The sequence below is a fragment of the Tamandua tetradactyla genome, chromosome 3 (assembly GCF_023851605.1).
Source record: "Tamandua tetradactyla isolate mTamTet1 chromosome 3, mTamTet1.pri, whole genome shotgun sequence".
Classification (NCBI taxonomy): Eukaryota; Metazoa; Chordata; class Mammalia; order Pilosa; family Myrmecophagidae; genus Tamandua; species Tamandua tetradactyla.
In genome coordinates, this window is record NC_135329.1 from 176,039,405 (window position 1) to 176,066,828 (window position 27,424).

At 34.6% G+C, this 27,424-nt stretch overlaps 1 protein-coding gene and 1 long non-coding RNA gene across 8 annotated transcripts in view; one reads left to right on the forward strand and one right to left on the reverse strand.

Moving 5' to 3' along the window:
- Positions 1 to 27,424, reverse strand: part of CATSPERT (catsper channel auxiliary subunit tau) — a 197,608-nt gene that overhangs the window by 31,723 nt on the left and 138,461 nt on the right. For 5 of the 7 annotated variants that reach the window (XM_077154704.1, XM_077154706.1, XM_077154707.1 and 2 more), the window contains 3 exons: positions 20,574 to 20,628; positions 16,250 to 16,293; positions 14,558 to 14,671 (listed from right to left, as the gene is read on the reverse strand). The exons of 1 other annotated variant lie outside the window; for it this stretch is intronic. In XM_077154704.1, coding sequence (XP_077010819.1) covers positions 14,558 to 14,671; positions 16,250 to 16,293; positions 20,574 to 20,628 — 213 coding nt within the window. The remainder of the gene's footprint in view (positions 1 to 14,557; positions 14,672 to 16,249; positions 16,294 to 20,573; positions 20,629 to 27,424) is intronic. One more of the 7 variants, XM_077154703.1, reaches the window with a different exon arrangement.
- Positions 6,595 to 27,424, forward strand: part of LOC143677970 (uncharacterized) — a 92,948-nt gene continuing 72,118 nt past the window's right edge. The window contains exon 1 of the long non-coding RNA XR_013172998.1: positions 6,595 to 6,734. This is a non-coding gene — a long non-coding RNA (uncharacterized LOC143677970). The remainder of the gene's footprint in view (positions 6,735 to 27,424) is intronic.

The window sequence follows — 27,424 nt, forward strand, 5'->3', positions numbered from 1 at the left end:
AACTTAATAAATTCCCTTTAAAAAAGCCAATCCATTTCTGGTATATTGCATTTCTGGAAGCAACAACAAACTAAAACAATGCCCAAGAAGTGCAACATAACTCAAATAGAATAAATCCTATTCTGAGACACACACTAATCAGAATGTCAAATACCAAAGATAAAGGGAGAATTCTGAAAATAGGAAGAGAAATGTGATTTGTCACATACAAGGGAACCACAAAAAGACTAAGTACCGATTTCTTATCAGATATCATGAAGGTGAAAAGGCAGGATTATGATATATTTAAAGTACTGAAAGAAAATAAAACCTATTTTTTTAAATATTTAAATAAAATAATTTCTTAAATAAGCTAAAAATTATTTATTCAGCAAAACTGTCCTTTAAAAATTAAAAAATGAATTAAAATTTATGAATTTAAAATATTCATAAATAAACATAAACTGAGAGAGCTTGTCAACAATAAATGTGCTCTACAAGAAATATTAAGGGAATTCTTCAGGCTGAAAGAGAAAGACAGGAGAGAGAGGCTTGGACGACAGTATAGAAATGAAGATTATCAGTGAGAGGGTAAAAAAGAGACAAAAATAAGATAGGATATATAAAAAATAAAGAATAAAATGGTTGAAGTAAGTACTCCCTTTACAGTAATAACATTAAATGTTAATGGATTAAACTCCCCAATCTAAAGACAAAAGATTGGCAGGATGGATAAAAAAGTATGATCCAACTATATACTTTCTATAAGAGACTCACTTTAGACCCAAAGACACAACAGGATGAAAGTGAAAGGTTGGAAAAAGATATTGCATGCAAGCAGTAACCAAAACAGAGCTGGAGCAGCAATACCAATGTTCAGACAAAATAGATTTTAAATGTAAAACTGCTATAAGAGACAAAGAAAGACAAAAATATTAATAAAAGGGGCAATCCACCAAGAAGAAATAACAATCATAAACATTTATGTAACTGACCATGTTTCCCCCAAATACATGAGGCGAACACTGGGAAAACTGCTGGGAGAAATAGACATTGCTACAATAATATTTGGAGACTTCAATACACCACGCTTATCAATAGTAGAACATCTAGACAGAAGGTCAAAAAGGAAACAGAGTACTTAAATAATATTATAAATGAACTAGAACTAATAGGCATAATTAGAACACTGCACCCAAAAAACAGCAGGACATACATTCTTCTCAAGTACTCATGGATCATTTTCCAGGACAGACCACATGCTGGGTCACAAAACAAGTCTCAACAAATTTATAAAGATTAAAATTACACAAAGCACTTTCTATGGCCACAATGGAATGATGCTGAAAATCAATAACAGGTGGAGAACTGGAAAATTCACAAATATATGGAAGTTAAACAACACACTCTTAAACAATCAGTGGGTCACAGAAGATATTGCAAGAAAAATCAGTAAATATCTTGACATGAATGAAAATGAGAGCACAATGTATCAAAACTTAAGAAACGCAGTGAAGGTAGCGCTGAAAGGAAAATTTATAGCCCTAAACGTCTACATTAAAAGAAGAGCTAAAATCAAAGACCTAACTGTACACCTGGAGGAACTAGAAAAAGAACAGCAAACTAATCCCAAATGAGCAGAAGGAAAAAAATAACAAGACTGACAGAAATAAATTAAATTCAGAATTAAAAAAACAATAGAGAGAATTAACAAAGCCCAAAGTTAGTTCTCTGATAAAATCAATAAAACTGAGAATCCTTTAGCTAGTTTGACAAAGAAAAACAGAGGGATGAGGGAAATAAATGAAATCAGAAATGAGAAGGGGAACATGATTACTGATCCTATAGAAATAAAAGGGTCATAAGAGGATACTATAAACAACAGTATGCCCATGAATTAGACAACTTAGATGAAACAGAAAAACCCTAGAAACTTACAGTACAGTACAGCAACCTATGCTAGAAGCAATAGAAGGCCTGACTCTAGAGCTAGTAGAAGACCACGACAGACTAATTAGAAATAAAGAGATTGAATCAGTCATCAAAAACCTTCCAACAAATAAAAGTGCAAGAACAGATGGCTTTGCAGTTGAACTCTACCAATCATTCCAAGAGGAATTAATACCATTCCTGCTCAAAATGTTCTAAAAATTGAAGGGGAGGAACACTACCCAACTCATTCTATGATGCCAACATCACACTAATACCAGTGTGTGATGGTTCAAAGTTTTGTGGACCCCAGATGATCACGTTTTTAAGCAAATCCATTCCTGTGGGTATAAACCTATTGTGAGTGGAATTTTTTTTTTAACATAGGCAGGCATGGGGAGTTGAACCCGGGTTTCTGGCGTGACAGGTGAGAACTCTGCCACTGAGCCACTGTTTCCCACCTGTGAGTGGAAGCAGTCACAGGAACAGAGAGGAAACTACTGAAGCAAGAAGCAAAAGCGATGAAAACCGAGAGAAGGGCCAATAGATGCCACCATGTGCCATGTGACATGGGAGTCCTGCACTGCCAGCAGTCTGTATTCAGGAAGAAGGTATTGTCTTGATGATGTCTAGTGTTGGACATTCTCACAGCCTCTGAACTGTAAGTTTTTAAACTAATAAATCCTCATTGTTAAAAGACAGCCCATTTCTGGTATAGTTTGTTTTGGCAGGTTTAGCAAACTATAACCCAAAGTCAGATAAAGATACTACAAAAAAGAAAATTACAGACCTTTTTTGTTTTTTTACATAACTATAGATGCAAAATCCTCAACAGAATACTTACAAATTGAATCCAACAGCACATTAAAATAATTATACACCATGACCAGGTGAGTTTTATCCCAAGTATGCAAGGGTGGTTCAATACAAGAAAATCAATTAAAGTAATATACCACATTTACAAACCAAAGAGGAAAAACCATATGACCATCTTGATCAATGCAGAAAAGGCATTTAACAAAATCCAGCATCATTTCTTGATAAAAAATGCTTTTTAAGATAGGAATGGAAGGAAACTTCTTCAACATGATAAAGGACATATATGAAAAACCACAGCTAACATTATATTTAATGGTGAAACACTGAAAACTTTCCCTCTACAATTGGGAGCAAGACAAGGATGCCCACTGTCACCACTGTTACTCAACACTGTGCTAGAAGTTCTAGCTAGAGTAGTTGTGCAAAAAGAAACAGAAATAAAACTTTCCGAATTGGAAATGAAGAACTAAAACTTTCACTATTTGCAGATGACATGATCCTATATAGACAAAGTCCTAAAAAATCTACAACAAATCTACTAGAGCTAATAAAGGGGTTTAGTGAAGTGGTGGGATACAAGATCAATGTGCAAAAGTCAGTAGTGTTTTAATAAAAAAAGAAATAAAACAAAACAAGTTAGCAGTGTTTTGATATACTAGTAATGATCAATCTGAAGAGGAAATCAAGAAAAAAATTCCATTTACAATAGCAACTCAAAGAATCAAACATCTAGAAATAAATTTCATCAAGGACATGAAGGACTTATACACAGAAAATTACAAAACATTGCTAAAAGAAATCAAAGAAGACCTAAACAAATAGAAGGACATTCTGTGTTTATGGATTGGAAGACTAAATACCATTAAGATGTCAATTGTATGCAATTGAAATTACAGATTCAATGCAATTGCAGTCAAAATTTCAACAGACTAGTTTGCAGAAATGGAAAAGCTTATCAAACTTATATAGAAGGGTAGGAGGCCCTGAATAGCCAAAAACATATTGAAAAAGAAGAATGATGTTGGAGGACTCACACCTCCTAACTTTATAGCATATTACAAAGCTACAGTGCTCAAAACAGCATAATCCTGGCATAGAAACAGATATACTGACCAATGGAATGAATTAAGAGTTCAGAAACATACCCTCACATCTCTGGCCAATTGATTTTTGAAAAGACTGCTAAGTTCACCCAACTGGGACAGAATAATTTCTTCAACAAATGGTGCTGGGAGAACTGGATATCCATATGCAAAAGAAAGGGGACCCCTATCTCATACCTTTTCCAAAAATTAAGTTAAAGTAGGCCAAAGACTTAAATTAAGAACCAGAACCACAAAACTCCTAGAAGAAAATGTGGGCAAGCATCTCCAAAAGCTTGTGGTAGGCAACAGTTTCTTAGACTTTACATCCAAAGCATAAGCAATGAAAGAAAAAATACATAGGATCTCATCAAAATTTAAAACACTTGTGCTTTAAAAGACTTTGTCAAGAAAATGAAAATGCAACCTCCTCAATGGAAGAAAATATTTGGAAAACATATTTGATAAGGGTTTAATATCCAGAATATATAAAGAAATCTTACAACTCAATGAAAAGACAAAAAAATCCAATTTAAAAATGGGCAAATGACTTGAATTGACATTTTCCAAAGAGGAAATACAAATGGATAAAAAGCACATGAAAAGATGTTCCTTTTCACTAGCTGTTAGGGAAATGCAAATCAAAACCACAATGAGATATCACTTCACACCCACTAGAATGGCCACTATTAAACAACTGTTGGAGAGGATGTGGAGAAATAGGAACATTCATTCACTGCTGGTGGGAATGTAAAATAGTGCAGCTCTTGTAGAAGAGTTTGGGGGCTCCTCAGGAAGTTAACTATAGAACTGCCATATGATCTGGCAATCCCGCTACTAAGTATATAAATATACCCAGAAGAACTGAAGGCAGGGACTTGAACAGATATTTGCTCACCAGTGTTCATTACAGAATTATTCACAATTGTCAAAAGATGGAAGCAATCCAAGTGTCCATCAATTGATAAAAAAATGGATAAACAAAATGTGGTCTATATATATGATGGAACATTATTCAGCAGTAAGATGGAATGAAGTCCTGATGCACGATACAACACAACCTTGAAAATGTTATGTTGAGTGAAATAAGCAAGATACAAAGTAGACACAGATGTTTCTTACAGATAGTAAAATAGATCGACAGCTATAGTCTTTAAAGTTGTATAGTAATGTAGTAGAAAGGACAAAATTGTGTAGAACAGAATACAAAGTACTGCAGCAAATCCATGTAAATAAGGAATTTTAGTATATGATGAATGTTGCATTTCAAATCTGTAGGAAAAGATGATCTATGTAGGCAAAACTCTGATTTATAAGTTCTAAAACTAACAAGTTTAAAAAGAAATGCACTGTCTCATATAACTAGGAAATCTAAAGGTTAGGTATGGCTTAGTGTCATCGGGACACTATCTCTTCATCTTTGTTTCTGTGTTGGTTTTTATAGACATACTTTCTTCACTTGGCAGGAAATGACACTGAAAGCTAAATATAGATAATAAGCAGCATAGATAACAAAGCATTATTATCCCAAATATATAAAGCATTCTTACACATAAATAAGCAAAACCAACAAAATTTTAAAATATGAGCAAAGATTATATAAACAAATAACAGAACAAATGGGTAAAAAACACATGAAAACTGGTCATTCTCAATAAAAAAAAAGCAGATTAAAATAGCAAAAGAAGGGTGGGCCATGGTGGCTCAGCAGGTAGAGTTCTCACCTGCCATGCCAGAGGACCCGGGTTCAATTCCCAGTGCCTGCCCATGTTAAAAAAAAAAAAAAAAGCAAAGGAATATAATTTCTGTGCATCAAATTAACAAAACTTAAAATGATCAGGGTATGGGATAACAGATATTTTCTTACATTTTGGGTGCAAATGTAATTTAGCAAGTCTGTTCTGAAGGATAATCTGGCAGTATCTATCAAAGTTAAATATGCACATACCCTTTGACCCAACAATTCTATTTTTCATATTTACTTTAGACTCATTTAGGTGAATAAATATAATACCTTTTGTTCTAGTTAGCTGCTGGAATGCAATATACCAGAAACTGAATGGCTTTTAAAAAGAGGTATTTAATAAGTACCAAGTTTACAGTTCTAAATCTTTTCAAACCAGCACACTTACCATTTCTAAAATGCCCATTATATTCCAAGCCCTTTAAAATTCTTTGAAGTAGGTGATAATATTCTCATTTTGCATGTGAGAATATTGAAATTTAGAGGTAAAATGCCCAAAGTTTTATGTTTATGAAGAGGAAGAATTAGGGTGTGAATGTAGATATTTCTGCCTGTAAAGTCCAAACTCATTTTACTATATCATCCTAATGCTTTTATCATCATCAAACACAGCCTTTCTTTGATAAAAACATCTCCTCACCTTCCTGTACCCCCACATTTGGAGAAAGGATTTAGAGTCCAGCGTCAGTGTTTAAGTAGAAGAAAGTTTTAATTTATGAAGGAGATCTAAAAGTATGAAGAAACTATTGAAAGAGTGTCAGTATCAGCTGAATCAGCTGCGAGTTGAAAGGGGTGTTATCAGTCTTCTCCAATCCAGGTTAGCACTCCAGAAGACTGTCTCAAAAGACTGCATTTCCTTAACACACTGTCTACTTTGGTTCATAGAAAACTCTTCTTTTAACTTCAAAAAACTTCAAAGTTTATTTTCCCATAGAATTCTGAAGATTTTGCTACTTGTTTGTGAAGCAATTAGCTTAGACTTTTATGAATTTGTTCTAGAATATTGAGATGTCTTCAATTTACAAGCCTGTTGCCTAGGTGACAGATCTTTTAGGCCTTCTAAATCTGTTGAGTGCATATAATCCATGTTTTATGGATTATCAATTGAATTGATGTTGTTCAATTTGAGTTAGATTTATATATTGCATAGCTGACCACTACACTTAAGAAAAATATTTAAGGTAAGTTTTCTTTTTCTTCAATTAACAATATTAAGCTTTTTTTTGAAATAATTATAGATTAACATGAAGTTGTAAAGAAATAATAGGTACATTTATTGTGTAAATCCTTTATACAGTTTCCCCCATAGTAACTTCTTGCAAACTGTAATACAATATCACAATCAGGGTATTGACATTTTACAGTCAAGAAACAGAACATTTCAATCTCCACAAGGATCCTTATTTTTGACTTTATATAGTCACACCCATTTTCTTCCTGTCCCACCCCTTTCTTAACCCCTGGCAATTACTAATCTGTTCTCCATTTTTATAATTTCAAGAATATTATCTAAATGGAATTAAACAGTGGGTAACATTTGTTTGGATTGGCTTTTTTTTTTTTTACTCAGCATAATTCTCTGAAAAGACAACCAGTTTATTATGTGTATCAATAGTTTGTTCCTTTTTATTGCTAAGTAGTAGTCCATGGTATGGCTATACCACAGTTTGCTTAATCATTCACCTATTGTAGGACATCTGAGCTGTTTCCTTGTTTTGATTATGAACAAAGCTGCTCTGAACATTTGTATGAACATCAGTTTTCACTTTTCTGAGATAAATGCCCAAGAGTGCAATTGCTAGGGCATATGGCAGTTGCATGTATAGTTTTTTAAATGGATTTTTTTTTTTGTATGCTGTGTGGTGGGATCACATTTCTTTCTTTTTCCATGTGAGTATCCCGTTATTACAGCACCATTTGTTGAATATTTTGTTTGTTTGTTTGGGAAGTGCATGGGCTGGGAATCGAACTGGGTCTCCTGCATGGCATGTGAGAATTCTACTACTGAACTACCCTCACACCCCCTGCATGTGTAGACTTGTAAGAAATTGCCAAACTGATTTCCAGAGTAGCCATAAAATTTCCCAACAACAATTTCTCCACATCTCACCATCATCTGGCTTTATTACTTTTAAATTTTGCTTCTGAAATGTAAGTTCATTCTTCTTTCTTTCTCTTTCTCTTTCTTCCTCTCTTTCTCTCTCCCTCCCTTGCTCCTTCCTTCATTCCTTCCTTATTTCCTTTTTTTCCATCTTTCCTTCCTCCTCCCTTCTTTCTCTCTTTATATTGCACATGGATATCCAATTGCTCTGCTTGTTGAACAGGTTATTTTTCCTCTATTAAATTGTTTTTTGCACCATCATAAAAAAAAATCAGTTAGGCTTATTTTTTGTGGGTCTATTTCTGGGGTATCTAGTCTGTTCCATTGATTTATATGCTAATTCCTCCACCAATCCCACATTCTCTTGATTACTATAGCTACATAGTAGGCCTTAATTTGAGTAAAGTGATTCCTCCCACTTTAGTCTTCATTTTGAAGATGTTATAACTGTTCTAGGACCTATGCCTTTTCATATATTTTTTAGAATGGTCTTGTTTATATCTACACAAAGCTGGAATTTGGATAGTAATAATAATAATTAAATCAATAGATATGGGGAAATTGACACCTTTATTATGTTGACTCTTCAAATTTGTGAACATAGGATGTCTCACCATTTACTTAGGTCTTCTTTGATTTCCTTCATTAGTATTTTGAAATGTTGTACAGATCCTGTACGTATTTTGTTAGACTTATACCTAAGTATATAATTTTCCTTGGAATGAGTGTAAATGGTTTCCTTTTTTAATTTGGGCTTCCATATGTTCATTGGTAGTATTTAGAAAAGCAATTGAATTTTCCATACAAACGTGTATCCTGCAACCTTACTGAACTCACTTATTATTGTTTTAAATGGATTCCTTCTTATTTTCTATTAGACAATGATGTCCTCTGAAAACAGAGATAGTTTTATTTCTTCCTTCCTAATCTGCATGACTTCTATTTTTCTTTGCCTTTTACTGAAACTTGAAAAAGAGTGGCATAAGCAGACATCCTTGTCTTGTTCTTGATTTTAGAGGAAAAGCATTCAGTCTTTACATTTAAGTATAATGTAAACTAAGTTTTTGTAGACACCATTTTATCAAGTTGTGGATGTTACCCTCTATTGCTAGTTAGCTGAGAGTTTCATGATGATTGGATATTGATTTTGTGAATAACCTTTTCTTCTGGGTCAGTGGACATGGTCACATAACTTTTCCTCTATACCTTGTTCATATGGAGGATTCATTAGGTTGATTCTCAAATGTTGAACTAGACTTGCATACCTGAAATAAGTTCAATTTGGTCATCATGTATAATTCTTTTTATAGATCGTTGTATTTAATTTTCTAATATCTTACTGATATTATTCCCTTTTTAAAAGCCATTCTATTTCCAGTATATTGTATTCCAGCAGCAATTAACAAACTAACACATACACATCTAACAGCAGAGCCCAAAATATATGAAACAAATACTGATAGATATGAAGGGAAAAATTGATGGTTCTGACTTAATAGTAGGAAACTTTAATACCCTCCTTTCAATAATGGATAGAACATGTAGATAGAAAATCAATAAAGAAATACAAGTCTTGAATAATACCCTAAATCACCTAGACCTAACAGACATATGTAGAATATTTTACCAAACAAAAACAAAATATACCAAGTATTCTTGAGTACACATGGACCATTTTTCAGGAGAGAGATCATATATTAAGTGTTCTAGTTTACTAGCTGCCAGAATGCAACACACCAGAGATGGATTGGCTTTTAATAAAAGGGTATTTATTTTGTTAGTTCCTCAGAGGAAAGGCAGCTAACTTTCAACTGAGATTCTTTCTTATCATGGGAAGGCACAGGATGGTCTCTGCTGGTCTTCTTTCCAGGCCCCTGGGTTCCAACAACTTTCCCTGGGGTGATTTCTTTCTGCATCTCCAAAGGCCTGGGCTGAGCTGCGAGCACTGAGATGAGGTATGCTGAGCTGTTTGGGCTGTGCCACATTGCACTCTCTCATTTAAGCACCAGCCAATTAAGTCAAACATCATTCATTTCAGCAGGCACGCCTCCTAGCCAACTGCAGATGTAATCAGTAACAGATGAGGTTCACGTACCATTGGCTCATGTCCACAGCAACAGAACTAGGTGTCTTCACCTGGCCAAGTTGACAACTGAATCTAAGTACCACTTAATGTAGCTTAATGTCACAAAAGAGTATCAATAAATTTAAAAATATTGAAATCATGCAAGATATCTTCTCTGGCCACAGTGGAAAGAAGCCAGACATCAATAACAGAGGGAAAAATGGAAAATTTAGAAATATGTGGAAATTAAGCTATATACTGTTAAACAATCAATGGGTTAAAGATGAAATCACAAGAAAAATTAGGAAATATCTTGAGGTGAATTAAAATTATGTCATACTGAAATTTACGATCACTCATTCATTGTTTTCCTGATATCTTCTAGTTCTTTCCCTGTATTTTCCTTAATTTCCTTGAGCATTTTGAAAACAAATTTTTTAGTCTTTGTCCATTATGTCCACAGTCTAGTCTTCTTTATTGGTGTTTTCTAGATTTTTTGCCTCTTCCTTTGGATGGGCTGTCATTTCCTGTTTCTTTGTCTTGTAGTCTTTTTTTGCACACAGTACATTTTAATATTTTAAAATGTTAACCCTGGGATTTATCTTGAGATGTTTATTTCTTGTTTTTATAGCCAACTGATGATAGGACAGAAATTTTCTTGAGTGTCAGCCCCTCTTGTTAGGAAGTTTCCACTCAAGGCAAATATAAAGTGAGAGTCTCTTTGCATTTTCTGGGTCTCTGTTTTGTTCTGGCTTTTTGTTTTCTAGTGGCTTAGGTATTCCCCTGTTTAAATGTGTGCAAATGCCCTCTCTACTTCCCAGGAGAAGACCTTCTACCTTTCCTGGGTGTCCCACATCTGGATTTAAAGCAGATGATCCTTTGCTTCAAGCTACTTATGCCAGAGGGCAAATTCTGGGACAGTGGCTATGGTAGAGTTTAGTTTTCCAAGTCAGACTTTCCCAGCTGGATTCACAAAGGCCAGGGATCCACAAAGGACACACAGACTGCCTCCAAACTGCTCTGGACAGGGGATGAGGGAGGGGCCATGAAGAGCTCTAGGAGCATTTTCTTGACCTACCAGCAAATGCATTCCTTTATCTGTCCTCGGAAGCTCTGAGCAAGCTTAGCAACTTTGTCTCCTCTACTGCCTTTGTTTGGGGCAGGATGGAACAATGGTTGACCTCAGAGCTAGGACTCCAGCGATCTGAATTCACTAACCAAAAGCTGTGATCAGAAATTGGCAGTTCTCCCTCCACCCTCCCTGATCTTGGGGAAGTAGGTTTTCATGCCCCTTTCTGGTATAGGCAAGCTATGCCAGAGGCCAGACTCTATTGCAAACTGCCACAAGAGCACACGAGTCAGGGATGGGCACCAGAGACCACTACCCAGAGAGAGCAGTTTATTGGTATTTACCATAAGTTACCAGCCTCTTCCCTCTGTTCTTCCCTGGACTGCTTACAGTGTTCTGCTGGATCCCAGAGTTTCAAAATGGTTGATTCAGACAGTTCCTGCGTGTTAAATAGTGTCCTGAATCAGAGGGACTGATTCCTGGAGCTTCCTACTCCACCATCTTCCCACAATTTTCACTCCAATCTCTCCCTTTTGATCGGAGGGTTTAATCCATTTACCCCCCCAAAGTAATTATTGATAAAACAGGACTTACTTCAGCCATTTGTCATTTGTTTTTTATACCTCTTAAATCCACTTCTTTGTCCCTCATTTCTTCCATTGCTGCCTTATTTTGTGTGTCATTGATCTTTTGTAATAGAACAATTTGTTCCTCTTCTCAATAACTTTTCTATATAAATTTTAGGTATTTTCTTTGTGGATACCGTGGTATTTATATTTAACATCCTAAATCTTTAACAATCTTATTTCAAATTGATACCAACTTAATTTCAATAGCATACAATCTCTGATCTTATATACCCCTGTACTCCCTTTTTATGATGTTCTTGTCACAAATTACATCTTTATATTTTGTGTGTCTAATACAAAGAAATATTATTTTGTTTCTTTTTTCTTTTTTTAAGAAATATTATTTTTATGCATTTGTATTTTAGATCATGTAAGAAATATAAAGGGCAGTTACATATCAAGAATATAATAATATTATTTATATTTGCCTATGTTGTTATATTCATCATGGATCTTGTATAAGTTACTGTCTTGTGTCCTTTTCTTTGATCCTGAAGCCCTTTAGCATTTCTTGTAGGGAAGACGTAGGTTTAATCAACTCCCCAGCTTTTTATTTATCAGGCATACCTTGATGTCATCTTTTTTTTGTTTTGTTTCTTTTTTATTAGAGAAGCTGTGTGTTTACAGAATAATCATGCATAAAATACAAGATTCCCATATACCATCCTATTGATAACACCCTGCATTGCTGTGGTATTTTGTTACAATTGATGACTGCACATTTTTATAATTGTGCTATTAACGATAGTTCATGGTTTAACTTAGGGTTCACTGTTTGTGTCATAGGGGTTCAATGGATTTTTTAAAAAAATTATTCTATTACCATATATACAACCTAACATTTCCCCTTTTAACAACATTCAGATATATATTTCAGTGCTGCTAATTATATTCACAATTTTGTGCTACCATCACCACCATCTATTACCAAAACATTTTCTATTTTTTTTTTGTTTTTTGTTTTTTTTTTCTTTTTTCTTTTTTTATTACCAAAACATTTTCATCGTTTCAGATAGGAACTCTACATTTTAAGCCTTAACTTCCCATTCCTTATCCCCACTTCTCCTTCAATTTTGAAGGACAGTTTTGCTAGATATAGAATCGTTGGTTGACATTTTCCTTTCAGTATGTTAAATATGCCACTGTTTTCTGTTTTCCATAGTTTCTGATGAAACTTTACTCTTATTAAGGATCTCTTATGTGAACAAGTTGCTTCTCTCTTGCTGCTTTTAGGATTCTCTTTTTGCTTTTGGCCTTCAATAATTTGGCTGTAAGGTATATTGGTATGGCTCTCTTTGAGTTTATACCATTTGGTGTTCATCGGCTTTTTAAATGTGCATATTCATATCTTTCACAAAATTTGGGAAGTTTTTGGCCATAATTTTTTCAAATATCCTTTCTTCCCCTTTCTCTTTTCTCCTGGGACTCCCATAATGCTTATGTTGGTATCTTCATGTTTCCCAAAGGACCCTTAGGATCTGCTCATTTTTTCGCATGTTTTCCTTTCTGCTCTTTGGACTGAATAATTTCAATTTTCCTATCTTCAAGTCATTTATTCTTTCTTCTACCTGTTCAACTTTGCTGTTGAACTCCTTTCATGTAATTTTCCCCATTTTTATGCTTTTTATATCCAGAATTTCTGTTTGATTCCCTTTTAAAATATCAATTTCTTCTTTGCTCACATATTGTCTTCCTGTTTTCCTTTAGTTCTATGTCCTTATTTTTCTTTATCTTATTGAGCTTATTTTCAAGTGTTGCTTTAATTTTTTTGATTAATTGTCCCAATGTCTGGGCTTCCTCTGTTGTTTCATTTTGTTTCATTGAATGGGTGATCTCTTCCTCTTTCTTTGTATGCTGTGTGATCTTTTATTGAAGTCTAGACATTGGAGCATTTTGATGTGCTAACTCTATAAAAGGTGTTTTTCTCCCCAGCTTCTCCTCCCAGGGCTCTGAGCCAGTACTGTGCTCATTGTCTCAATCAGTCTTTTATTACAGGTGGCTCCATTCAGTCCAGATTCATATCACTGCTTTGCTTCCACCTTTCTGCTCCACTTCTCTGACCCAGGTAGATTCCCAGTTAAGCAACTCAAACATATGCCTATATCAGTCTTCCAAGGAGTAGATTGGGCTTTTCTACAAAACACCAAATTTATTTGTTTAGGTGTGTAATTATGAGGCACTTGAAAGTGCATGGGCCACCATGCTGCCGAGCTACCTGGGTTCACAGACTGCTGTGCTGATTGAGCCCTGGGAAGGAAAGGGTCCAGGACAGGACAAATAAATGTGTCCTGCAGCTTTCTTACCCATTTTAGGTTTTCCTTGATTCAATGTTCAATGAGTTGTTGTCTATCCTTATCATTTTCCAGAATTCTGGGAAAGTTAATTCTGATAGATTTTGTCCATTTTTTCACTGTTTCTAAAGGGGGCCACATTTACCAGGGGTAAATGGCATCTGCTATCTTGCTGACATCCTCCTCCTGAAGTGATGAACCTTTTTATACTAATTAAATAAACATTGTGTGTGTGTGTTCACCTATGTACATTTCATTTTCTTTCTTGGAAAAAAATTCTCTTTTAGAGTCTCATATTTAACACACTTCAGAATTCAGAACTTTCGAAACTACCAGCCATGGTAATCCAGTGGTATTAGGAGAATTGGAGGCCAATCCTGGCTTTTTACTTCTAGCTCTGTGACTAACTTCAGTTTCCTTGTCTTCTTAATAAGAGCACTGCTGACTTTGCATCCTGCATGAGGTTATGATCAAATGAGATAAAGATATGTATAAAAGTGCTTTGGGGAAATTCAGAGCAATTCTCAAATACTGTTTGCATGTAAACATATATGAACACACTAGACTGTCAAAGATATATGAACACACTAGACTGAGCAGGTGTCAGATGCCCTCCTTGCACACTCTTTTGAGAGCTCACCTTCTCGCTCCTTGGCACCTACGTCCTGTTCCACCCTATATCAATGGGTGACAGAAGAGTGTGTATAAGGCCTTTGACCTACTGACATGGTATTGCACATTTCAGGACTGATAGTGGTAGCAGGATGGTCATTGTGAAGTAGAGAGACCTTTAACCAAAAAAAAACACACACTACGTGCAGGGTTTTAGCTGATTGAAATAATCCCCACCTGACCCAGGCTTTGACTGCCCCCAATCCAGGTCCCTGGGAGGTCATGGAATGCAGTGTTCCAAGTCCACAGATGGTCTTCAGCCTTGGTTACTGCTGATATTGATGGTCCTACCTGGGGTGTAGGAGACTATATTTAGAGTATACTTGTGATCCTTTTCCCAACATTACCATCATCTTTTCAAAGAAGTCACAGAGCATTGAGTAGACAGCAATTATTAGTGTTAACAACAATAAGCCAAAAGCAGATAGAGAAAATGCGATTGCTACCAGGTGATTTCATTGTATCACTATACCATATCCCAGAAGATAGAAAGATGAGTGCAATAACTTCAAGCCAGCAGTCAGATCACCCTTAGCTGCCAGGTACCACTTTGCCTATGCCTACTTTACCTCGTAAATATATTTCCTTTAGAACAATTATATTACGGTGATAAAATGATTTACTCCAAGTAAGTCTTTTCCTCTAAGACTATATGGTCTTTTAAGTCAAGGGCTGTATTATTTTCATTTTTATACCCAATGGCCTGGCAAATATAGGTACGCGTTCAAAAGTATTCACTAAGTACCTAAGTGACAGGAATTGTTCTAATGCTGGGAATACAAGAAACATAAATTTTGTTCTCAAGGAGTTTACCTTCTGGTGGATATAATGCACATTTTCTTTTTCTTTTTTTAACATGGGCAGGCGCCGGGAATTGAACCCAGGTCTCCTGCATGGTAGGCAAGAACTCTGCCTGCTGAGCCACCGGGGCCCACCTGTAATGCACAATTATTATTAAAGACCTTAGTACACTAACATTTAAGAGATGGCTTGTGCTGTACCTAGGAGTCTTTAAGTGGGTCCCCTGGAGACTCTTAGAGCGGTATACTTTTGATACAATGTATCTTTTTAAAATGATACAATGTATCTTTATCATAGTATTTATGTTCAAATGAACACAACCTCCAGTTCTCTAACTCATTGGTTCTATCACAAAAATGAATTGTTTGAATGGCCCTGTTGCAAATACTGCTGAAGGTTTCTATCTGTCTGGGATAGATGTCTTTAAAGTAACTAAACCCTCTTGATATATGATAGAAATTCGTATATCAAGTCCTGCAAAAATATGAAGTAGACCAAAGTTTTCTTCCCCTTATTACCTTTCATCTTATTACTTCTTTCTTGCCTAATATTCATCCCAAGCTATGCATTTCCAGTTCTATTTCTAAAATACTTACTTACTGGCATGACATTTAGACAGTTGAATCTTGAACAACTAAAAAATTTCAAGATGCAAATAAAGGGATTCAAAGTAGATAATTTCAAGTACTAATAGTCAATTGGGATGAGGAAGATGATATCTTCAGATAATTCATATCACAATATATGGGCAAAGATAGTTCACATTTTCCTGGTACTATTGTGGTTTGCCTATTAAGCAATAGCTACATTTTTAGGAGGTAGAGGCAAAGGGTTACATAATGTGGCCTGCTAAAGTTAATGTTATATTTGTATTACTTTATAATAATTTTAAAAATGTATAGTAAATAAACATGCTAAAAGAAATTCATAATAAAATGGATTTTTAGTTAACTCATAAATTTATAGCAAAGAATATGCTTCCTTGGTGGCACAATACTATCAGTAAAAATTAATGCAAAATAATGTAAAATGTGAGCAATACTTTTAAGAGCATATCAATCTACTTACAAGTTTTCCTTTTTTATTTGTATTTTTCTGTCCAATGGCCTTATCTTGCATTCAAACATCCAAAAAAGAATGAAAAAATGATTATATAAATAATGTGGCACTCATGGTATTTGACAAGTATGTTTTACAGATGTCTCTGATTATTGTGTAACATAGCAGTTAAGAGCACAGGCTGTTTTGACTCAAACAATCCCTGCAAAGAGGATATACAAATGGCTAAAAAGCCCATGAAAAGACTCTCCACATCTAGGGAAAGGCAAATCAAAACCACAATGAGATACCATTTTATACCTACCAGAATGGCTACTATTTAAAAAAATCAGAAAACTACAAGTGTCGGAGAGGATGTGGAGAAACAGGAACACTTACTCATTGCTGTTGGGAATATAAAAGGGCGCAGCCACTGTGGAGGACAGTTTGGAAGATCTTCAGGAAGCTAAGTATAGAATTACCATATGATTCCACAATCGCACCACTATGTACATACCCAAAGGAATTGAAAGCAGGACTCAAGCAGATATTTGCACACCAATATTCACAAGGGCATGCATTTTTCATAATTGCCAAAAGATGGAATCAACCCAAGTAGCTATCACCCAATGAATGGATAAATAAAATGTGGTCTATACATACAATGGAATATTATTCAGCATTAAAAAAGAATGAAGTTCTAATTTATGCGCCATCATGGATGAACCTTGAAGACATCATGAGTGAAATAAGCCAGATTCAAAGGACAAATATTGTGTGATATCACTGATATGAAATCATTAGAATAAGCAAATTCACAGGCTCAGAATCTAGAATGTAAGCTACTAGGGGATAGAGCTAGGAGTAGGAATGAGGAATTAATGCTTAAATTGTACAGAATTTTTAGTGGGTTTTATTTGTGAAGTTTTGGAAATGAATGGTGGTGATTATAGCACAACATCATGAATATAATCAATAGCACTGAATTATACATGTGAATATGGTTAAAAGGAGAAATTTGGGGTCATACATATATTACTAGAATAAAAATTAAAAGAAAAAGTATTGTACAACATAGTGAACCCTGTGTAAATGATGGACTATAGTTAATATTACAGTAATAGAAATGTGCTTTAATGAATTATAACAAATGTACCACACTAATGAAAGATGTTAATAATACGGTGGTTAAATGGAGATAAATTAACATACCCTAATATAAACTATAGACTATAGTTGACAGTACAATTATAATATTCTTTCATCTACTGTAACAAAGGCACCACACTAATGCAAAGTTTAATATCAATGGGGGGGTATTTGAAACTGTATTTTATACATGAATTTTTTTATGTAAACCTACATAATAAAAAATAATTTAAAATAATTTAAAACCTATGTAATAAAAAATTATTAAAAAAATCATATCCCTGTAAACTAACAAACGTAACTTTGGACAATTTATTTGATTCTGAGCCTCAGTTTCCTCCTAGGGCAAAAGATGAAGATATTTCCTGATAGGTTTGCTGTGTGGATTTAATGGTCTTAAAGCATCTAACACTGTGTCTGGAACACAATAAGCACAAAATGAATATAAATTTTACTGTTTTTATTATCATAATTGCTAATCCCTTTGCTCTGACCCTCAACACAGTGCTCTCTTGCATCTGTCACCTAATAACTCTATTTTCAATAGTTTTGCTTAAATGCTTACGTTAAAAGATTAAAATTAAATGTCATCATACTATGTATGTACTTTCGTGTCCATAAAAGACTGTTTTTCAGTCAGATTATAATAATGGTATTGGGTACTTCTACTTTTGACTCTGGCTCTTAATGCTAGTTTAAAAAATAAAGTAAAATATAAACAAACAAAATCTCATCATTGCACTCCAGATGATTCTGAATGCTTTTGTGTCTGTAAAGATTATGTACATTATCCAAAGCTGTGATTCACTGGATATTTAAAATATGAGACCTTCAGAAACCAGAGGGTCTCAAAGAAGGTAGCTCCAAAGTAACTAAGCTAAGCACATACCTCTGATTTGCTTATAGGTTATGATAATTCAAGTAGTTCAACAAGAGGGCTATGTAAATCCTATTAACTTATTGCACTGTTTTTCATCTTATATAATGTTTTTATAAAAGCTACTGAGTTTAATTATAGAAGATAGGTCTGCATGAACATATTGAAAGTAGAATGGGAAGTATAACCACTCTAAATACATACTTAGGAATCTTATTAAAGAATTTATTTACAAGGCTCTTTTCAGATTTAAATTTAGGGATATAGACCTTTTTGGGGGTGGGGTGGGTGGGGAATAGATTTTAAAGCAATAAAAGACCCAACAGTTCTTGAAACCACCTCTCTCATTTCAAAGATAAGAAAATTGAGATTCAGAAAAGTTAATGATCTGCCCAAGGGCAAGTTAGTGGTGGGCAATAAGAAAATAAGTCCCACCCCATTTCTCCCACAAGCATTTACTTTTTATCCTTTTTTCTTTTTTAGATATGCCATAGATACTGTTTCCAGTCCAGTGTTTCATTTGACATTGCTTACAATGACTCCTCATTCTTCAGAGGAGATTGGGAAATGGCTTATTTCAAAGAATTCTTTTGTGGAATTTTCAAATTACTCAACCTTTCCATGCCTCAGTTGCTTCAACTATAAAATCAGGAGAATAGTATTAAACCTCACAGGGTTATATGAAAACTAAATAACTTATATATGAAATGTTTAAAAGTTATGAAGATTAAATAAGGCAATATATGGCAATATTTATTTTCAGCATCTAATTTCATTCTTAGTTTTTTAATGGTGAAATTGAGGCTTTTATAAGACAAATGATTTGTCTAAGGTCACAGAGCTGGTTATTGTCAAAGTAGGCATGAGATCCCAGTTTATCCCTTCATTAATATTTTCTGTTACTTGATAGAATAATATCTACTCTCTGAGGAGTAGCTATAAACAATAGTTATAAATAATAGAATAAGGAACTTGCTGGTCTATCAGATTTACTCCAAAAGCTGTTCCATGATTAGAGGAACCCATAGGATATGTAAGTTTGTAGGTATGAAGTTATGGGTACTTAAGTATCATTATCTCTACGATGTTTCATTTTTCCAAATGGTCACTTTTTCTTCTAGAATAAATAATAATTTAAGTGTACTTTCAATTTTCCTGGCTTTTAAATTATTATTTCCTGACACTGATACCTATGTTCCAAAATAATTCCTGCATCCCAATATCTGTTCTTAGAACTGTTATTTTTGTATATAACACATGTATGTATAATACATATATGGCTAAAGTATTAAATTCTAATCATGATAAAATCCTACATTTGACCAAATTCTACTGTTTGAGATAAGTCAAACTTCCATTCTGAGGGACTTGGTTCTAAAAACAGACTTTAGTCACACTACCATCTTGTATTTCCCCTCTAAGCCTTAATTGGAGGACACTGTCAGTATCTCAGAGATGCTTGCATTTTGTAAAAAAAAAAGGCTCATTTGCTCATCTTTCCTCTCAGGAGTTCTAATTATCTTCTATTGTCTCTTCATTTTAATTAGATTATTGCAATCTCCTCTGGGTGGATATTCAGTCATTATGCAACTGTAACTGTTCTATTTGCTAAAATATTAAAACACTTTAGTACTAATTGGTAAAAAGCTGCTTCCTCAAGACATTCAAATGACTATCTCACATGCATTACTCTTAATACCTTGATTCTCTTTGTAATCACCCTGCCCTCAAATTCCAAATTGGACCAGCAGGGGGCCCTCCAGAACTTTGATCCAACAGTATTGTCTCATCTAGTTGGTCCATGCCTAAACTGCTGTATTGATTGTTAAATATTTTGGTTATCACCTTTGGATTTACTGATATGTCGAATGTGTCCTCATAATGATGTTACTTAAATTAGAAATCTATTCACTAGATAAATCTATTGAGTAGTCAAAAACTTTGGAAATACAGATAAACCAATGTAATAAATAGCTTATGAATATTATAATAAATGTCAAATAATATCTAAGTTTCTAGTTTTAAGGCCCCCTGTATTTTGCTTTGCCTAATTGCCCACTGACATTGTAATTCCCATAGATTTTTTTTTTTTGCATGGGCAGGCACCGGGAATCGAACCTGGGTCTCTGGCATGGCAGGTGAAAACTCTGCCACTGAGCCACCATTGTCCACCCTCTCATAGATTTTTAATGCCAATAATCATAAAACATCATACTGGAATTTATCTTGTGAAAGAAAGTCTTGATAATGTTCCCAGCCAGTTTATGTTCCCAGTTTTATTGCAAAGTAATTGAAAATTACAACAATTTAAGTACAAATATAACTTACCTAAATAAGGAAAATTTATATGTTCAGCCCCTGAAGTTAAAGATAAATGTGAACCCTGAAATAAAAGCAGAGCAGAGAAAATGAACAGAAAAAAATTAAATATCAAAACAATTTTTAAACTTGGCATTACTTATGGCTAAAAATAATTAAAAAATGAGATTCGTTGTTACTATTTTGACTTTATTTTATATAAAGAAAATAATTCATTTACAACTTAATAAATGCAATTAGGAGGTGGTAAGACAACATGCATGGCTAAAACATTGTACTGGTTGGTTGTTAAGTTAGAAAAGGCCAATCAGCAAAACAAAAATAGAAACAAAACCTACAAAACAAAACATGGTATTACTTTGAATACCTTTGATCTCTTCTCATTCTCTAAGCTCCAGGAAGCAAAAATACTAATTAAAAGGGTAAAAATAAAATAATATGAGTTTCCTAAGGCTGCTATAACAAATTATCACAAACTTGGTGATTTAAGACAATATCAGTTTATTCTCTCACACTTCTAAAGGTTAGCTGTCTGAAATTGAGGTGTCAGCAGGACCATGCTCTCTCCAATGGCTCTAGGTAAGAATCCTTCCTTGTATCTTCTTAGCTTCTGGTGGTGGCCAGCAATCCTTGGTATTCCATGGCCTGTGACTACATAATTCCAGTCTCTACTTCTATATTCACAGGGCCTTCTCCCCTGTGTGTCTCTGTCTCTGGTTCTCTTCTTATATGGACACCAGTCATATCGATTAAGGTCTCACCCCACTTTTGTATGTCTGTATGACCTCATCTTAACTAATTACATCTGTAACAGACCTTTTTACAAATAAGGTCATATTATGAGACACTGGAAGACACCATTCAACCCACAACAAAAATGAACACCAAAGAAAGTATAAATCAAATGAGAAGGAAGAAATGATATCATGGAAAATAGTGGAATATGATGCTTAAAAAATCAGTCCTACCCCTGAAATAACCATAAGCTGGCAAAGACTAACAAATAATCTAATCTAAAACTTCAGCAATCATGGGACTACTTAATGAAAAAAAGGGCAGTGGAATTTTGGCTATTAAGGAAATCTCTGTCAGATCACTGGCTGACCACTGAGAGAAGGAAATACAAACTTCAGTGACCTGTATATATAGTTTGGAAGAGTCACCAAATAAACGGATGAACTTGTATGAACCACATTTTCTAGCTTCTATGAATTGCTACTTTCACATCTGAGGAAAACTCAGGTGGCCAAGTATTCCAGTTTGCTAGCTGCTGGAACACAGTATACCAGAAACACAATGGCTTTTAAAAAGGGGAATTTAATAAGTTTCTAGTTTACAGTTCTAAGGCTGAGAAAATGTCCCACTTAAAGCAAGTCTATGGAAATGTCCAATCTAAGGAAAGATACTTTGATTCAAGAAGGCTGATGACATTCAACATTTCTCTCTGAGCTGGAAGGGTGCCTGGCAAACATGGAGGTGTCTGCTGGCTTTCTCGTGGCTCTAAAAAAGGGACTCTCTCCAAAATGTTTCCTCTTTTAAAGGATTAATGGGTGGAGTCACAACTCCATGGAAGCAATCTGATCAAAAGTTACCACCCACAATTGGGTGGGTCACATCTCCATGGGATAATCAAAAAGCTCCCAGCTGGCAATACTGAATAAGGATTAAAGGACATGGCTTTTCTGGGGTCTACCACAGATTCAAATTGACACACCAGCTTGATCTATACAACTGTTACTCCTCAATAATTCTGATCCCAGTTGTGGGGGTACCCCTTTCAAATACAGCCCATAAAGCCTACACTGGGGTGCCCCTGCCCCACCCTTGGATGTTTCCCACACAGAAACCACTTCACTAGTTCCACTTGCTTTCTCTGCCTTATGTCCAATCCACGTGTTTTCTCCATGTGGTGCTGTATGACGTGCTATCCTCCCCCTAGAGAACTGTGAGTATAATAAATCTTTTACATTTGTCCACTCTCTTTGATCTGCATGTGACCTTAACATATGTCATACTAGGTGATATATACAAAACACTAGCTGTGGCCTTCAATAATCAATAGCAAACTCTGGGGAGGGAGAATCTGATTTCCAGAGTTGCCATTTTGTAATATTAAAAATGCCCAATTATCAACAAAAATTATAATGCATATAAAGAAACAGGAAATATGACCCATTCACAGAGAAAAAATATATTAACAGAAATCACCCCTGAAGAAGCCTAAACACTGAATGGAGACTTAAATCAACTGTAACAAATATGCTGAAACAGCTAAAGGAAACCATAGACAAAGACTAATGGCTACTAGGAAGATGAGTGATGAGAAAAATTAAAATATCAATAAAGAGATAGAAATAAAAAAATGAAGCCAAATAGAAATCCTGGAGCTGAAAAATAAAATAATTGAAAAATCACCTAGAGGGGTTCAACAGCAGATATGAGCAGGCAGAAGGTAGATTCAGTGAACTTAAAGATATCATGATTAAAATCTTCCATTCTGAGGAGCAGAAAGAAAAGAGAATGAAAAAAATAAACAAAGTATAAGGACCTTTGGGATATCATCAAAGAGACAACACAGACATTACAGGAGTCCCAAAAAGAGAGTGTGCTGGTTTGAAAGGAAGTATGCCCCCTAAGAAAAGCCATGTTTTAATATAAATCTCATTTCTTAAAGGTAGAATAATCCCTATTCAGTACTGTATATTTGAAACTGTAATGAGATCATCTCCCTGGTTGATGTGATTTAGTTAAGAATGGTTGTTAAACTGGATTAGGGGATGACATGTCTCCACCCATTTGAGTGGATCTTGATTAGTTTCTGAAGTCCTATAAAAGAGGAAACATTTTGGAGATTCAGAGAGACTCAGAGAGAGCAACACTACAAAGCAGAGAGTCCACCAGCCAGCGACCTTTGGAGATGAAGAAGGAAGACACCTCCCGGGGAGCTTCATGAAATAGGAAGCCAGGAGAGAAAGCTAGCAGATGATGCCGTGTTCGCCATGTGCCCTTCTGGCTGAGAGAGAAACCCTGAACTTCATCGGCCTTCTTGAACCAAGGTATCTTTCCCTGGATGCCTTTGATTGGACATTTCTTCAGACTTGTTTTAATTGGACATTTTCTCGGCCTTAGAACTGTTAACTAGCAACTCATTAAATTCCCCTTTTTAAAAGCCATTCTGTTTCTGGTATATTGCATTCCAGCAGCTAGCAAACTAGAACAGAGAGAGAGGGAAAAAATGGAAAGAAAGAAAAATTGAAGTACTAATGGCCCCAAACTTCCCAAATCTGGTGAAAGACATGAATGTACACCTCCAAAAACTCAGCAAGCTTTAAGTAGAATAAACTCAAAGAGATTCATACCAAGACATATTATAATCAGACTGCCAAAGCCAAACACAAAGAGAGAATCTTGAAGGTAGGAACAGAGAAGTAACTCAAATATACAACTGATCCTTAATAACATTAATAACAACCTTAACAGCCAATTTTACATTAGAAACCATGGAGGCCAGAAGGCAGTGGGATGTTATATTTAAACCAGTGAAAGAAAAAGAAATGTCAATCAAGAATTCTGTCTCTAGCAAAACTATCCTTCAGAAATGAAGGAGAAATTAAGACATTCCAAGATAAACAAAACCTGAGGAGTTAGTCACCCAGTATACCTGACCTTCAAGAAGTGCTAAAGGAGGGTGCACAGGTAGTTTAGTGGTTAGAATGCCTGCCTCCCATGCAGGAGATCTGGGTTCGATTTCTGGACCATGCACCCACCCCCCCCCCCAAAAAAAAAAAGTGTTAAAGGGAGTTCTTTGGGTTAAAATGAGAGAACACTAGAAGGTAACTCAGAACTCTATGAAGAAATAAAGAACTCCAATAAAGGTTCTTTTTGTTTTAGAAAGTTGCATCTATTAGCATCTCATCCTTATTGTTAAAACTGTCAAGAACTGTTGCAGGGACTGGGGTTTTACACTATTTCCAAGCTATCATGTTATCATGCCATGGGTTTCATGGATGATGGTGGAACACATGGTATTCCTGGGTCAGAAATGAAGGACTTTACTACTCATGACAAAAACAGTAGACAGGACTTCTTTTTGCATTGGGTCTCCATGCCTTCTGCCCACAGTTCCCATGCTGGTGATGCAAAGCGTTCTGTGCATGAGGTGGGTTGCTTTACAGGAGTTAAACACCAAGTTTGGGGGATTTACCACTTTTATAGTAAGTAGAAGCAAGCCTTCTTTGCTGAGCAGGCAGTGGGAGGGCAGACTTTACCTTATCTCTCAAAGTTGCTTGCTACAAACATACTCCTAAGAAATTCCAAGCAAAGAGTGATCAGGGGTCTTCATTCATATCCAGCAAGAATGCACAGATACACCTAGGATCCGTGTCAGATTGCCTCTCATAGATTAATTCAATCATCTTAGTAATTACGACATGTATATGTGCTGTACAGTCTAACTGAAAGGCAGAGATTTTCATAATAGATTAACATAATAGATTTTCATAATAAAATATAAAAATATTTTTAATAACAGATTAAAAAACATGACCTAACTTTATGCTATCTATAAGACATGCACTTTAAATATGAAGGCACAGGTAGATTAAATGAAAAGGATAGGAAAAATATACAATAAACAAATAGTAAGCATTCTTAGGAAATTGGAGTGGCTATAGTAGACTTCAAGATAAGTATTACCAGAGATAAAGAGGGTATTTTATCATGGTAAAAAGGTCAATTCACAAGGAGATAAAATCATGTATATGTGTCTAATAATAGAGTTTCAAAATAGATTAAGAAAAATCTGAGAGAACTGAAGAGAGAAATAGAGAAATCCACAACATAATTGGACATACGAATAGTAATTTATAGAGTACCTAGACAAATCCAATAAAGATAAAAAGGTCTGAAGTACACTATAAACTGCCCTGATGTAACAGACATTTAGAGAACACTACAAAAATAGCAGAATATACATTCTTTCAAATGCATATGCAGCATTCACCAACATAGATCATAAAATGTCTCAATAAATTTCAAAAAATTGAAATTACTGATTACAGTAATTTCTTAACCATAAAGGAATTAAACTAGAAATGAATAGCAATAAGATATCTTGGAAACTGAAGAACACATTTCTAAATAACCCTCTGGTCAATGAAGTACTCAAAAAGTAAGTTAGAAAATATTTCACACAAGATGATAATGAAAATACAGCACATCAAAATTTGAGGGATGCACTCAGAGCAATGCTTAGACTGGGGAAATTTAAAGCTTTATTGTTCATATTATTCAAGAAGAAAGGTTTGACATCAATGACTTAAGATTCAACATTAAGAGTCTAGTAAAAGAAGAGTAAGTTAAATCAAAAGGATATAGAAGGAAGAGAAGAGGAGCAGAAATAAATGCAATAAAAATCAGAGAAACAATAGAGAAGATTAGCAAAGCCAAAAGTTGTTTCACTGAACAAATTAATAAAATTGAAAAATCCCTAGAAAGACCCATCAGGAGAAAAAGAAAGACACTCAAGTTACCAAAATCAAGAATGAAAGCAGGATTATGACAGCAGATCCTACAAACTTTTAAAGAATAATGCATTCAATAACTCAGAAGAAGTGATTAAATAGATGAAATAAACAATGTCAAAATTAATGCAAGAAATAGATAATATGAATAGCTCTATATTGATTAAAGAAATTGAATTAATAATTTAAAATATCTTTCTTTCCACAAATAAAGCCGCATCAAACATATGAAGTATATAAGAATAAATCTAATAAAATATGTATAAAACCTGTATGGAGAAAAGTATAAAAAATCATTGAAATCCTTAAAACCATCACCACAATCAAGATAACGAACATATCCATCACTCCCCAAATTTCTGTCCCATTGATTAATTCACTTCTTTTATCATTTTGAAATGACATTATTCCTGGTAATATTCTTTGCCTTGAAATCTACTTTATCTAATAGTAATATATAGTTACACAGATTGTAACAAGTTAACTCTTGTTAATATTTTTATTGCATTAGTCCCTCAGCATTGGGTCACGATAGCTCTGAATAAAATCATTCTTGCCTCTTTCAAATTTTTTGGTGCAATTTTTTAATGAACAAAACTTAGGCTAACAGCTGTCCCTGTGCACCTTAAACTTTAGGAGACCCCAATTCCAAGGTTATCTTTCAGTGGATCCCTTGAGACTATTTCACTTGGTTTGAGGTAGAAATATGGTCCAACTTCCTCACACTTTACTTAGAGCACTAATTCTCTATAATCTCTTCAATTTCAACTCATGTATTGGGCCAAGAATAGAAAAAAAAATCAAAGTTTTTGGACGTTTCTTTGTAAATCCTGTAAAGGTGATATCGCTTTGAAATGTAAGCCTATCATTATCTTGAAAGTAATAGCTAAATAAAAGTAAATTTAAGAGATATTATTACCATACTACTGCTACAAAAGAAATATTTTCTGCCAACTTGAGTTCCTTATATTAGAGGAATGAACAAGGAAAAGAAAAGTAAAGGTAACTCAAATTCAGAAAATACTATAAGGACGAGTTCAAAGGGAAAGAAGGAAATCTCAGATAGAAAAGGTATTTAAAAGAGTAAGAAGAGCAAGTTGTATAGCAGGTAAACACCTCATTTTATTTTTTTCTTTCAGCAAGTATTGAGCATCCACTACGTGCCAGACACTATTCTAGGGCATTTAAAATACAGAGGTGAACAAAACAGGATCCCTGCCAGTAATATGGACGTAAATATAAATTTAAAGAAAACTAATCAAACACACAAGATGATGCAAAATTAAAAGAAGTTTATCCTGAATAGCAAATGCCTTAAATTCCAGGTTGAATTCCTCC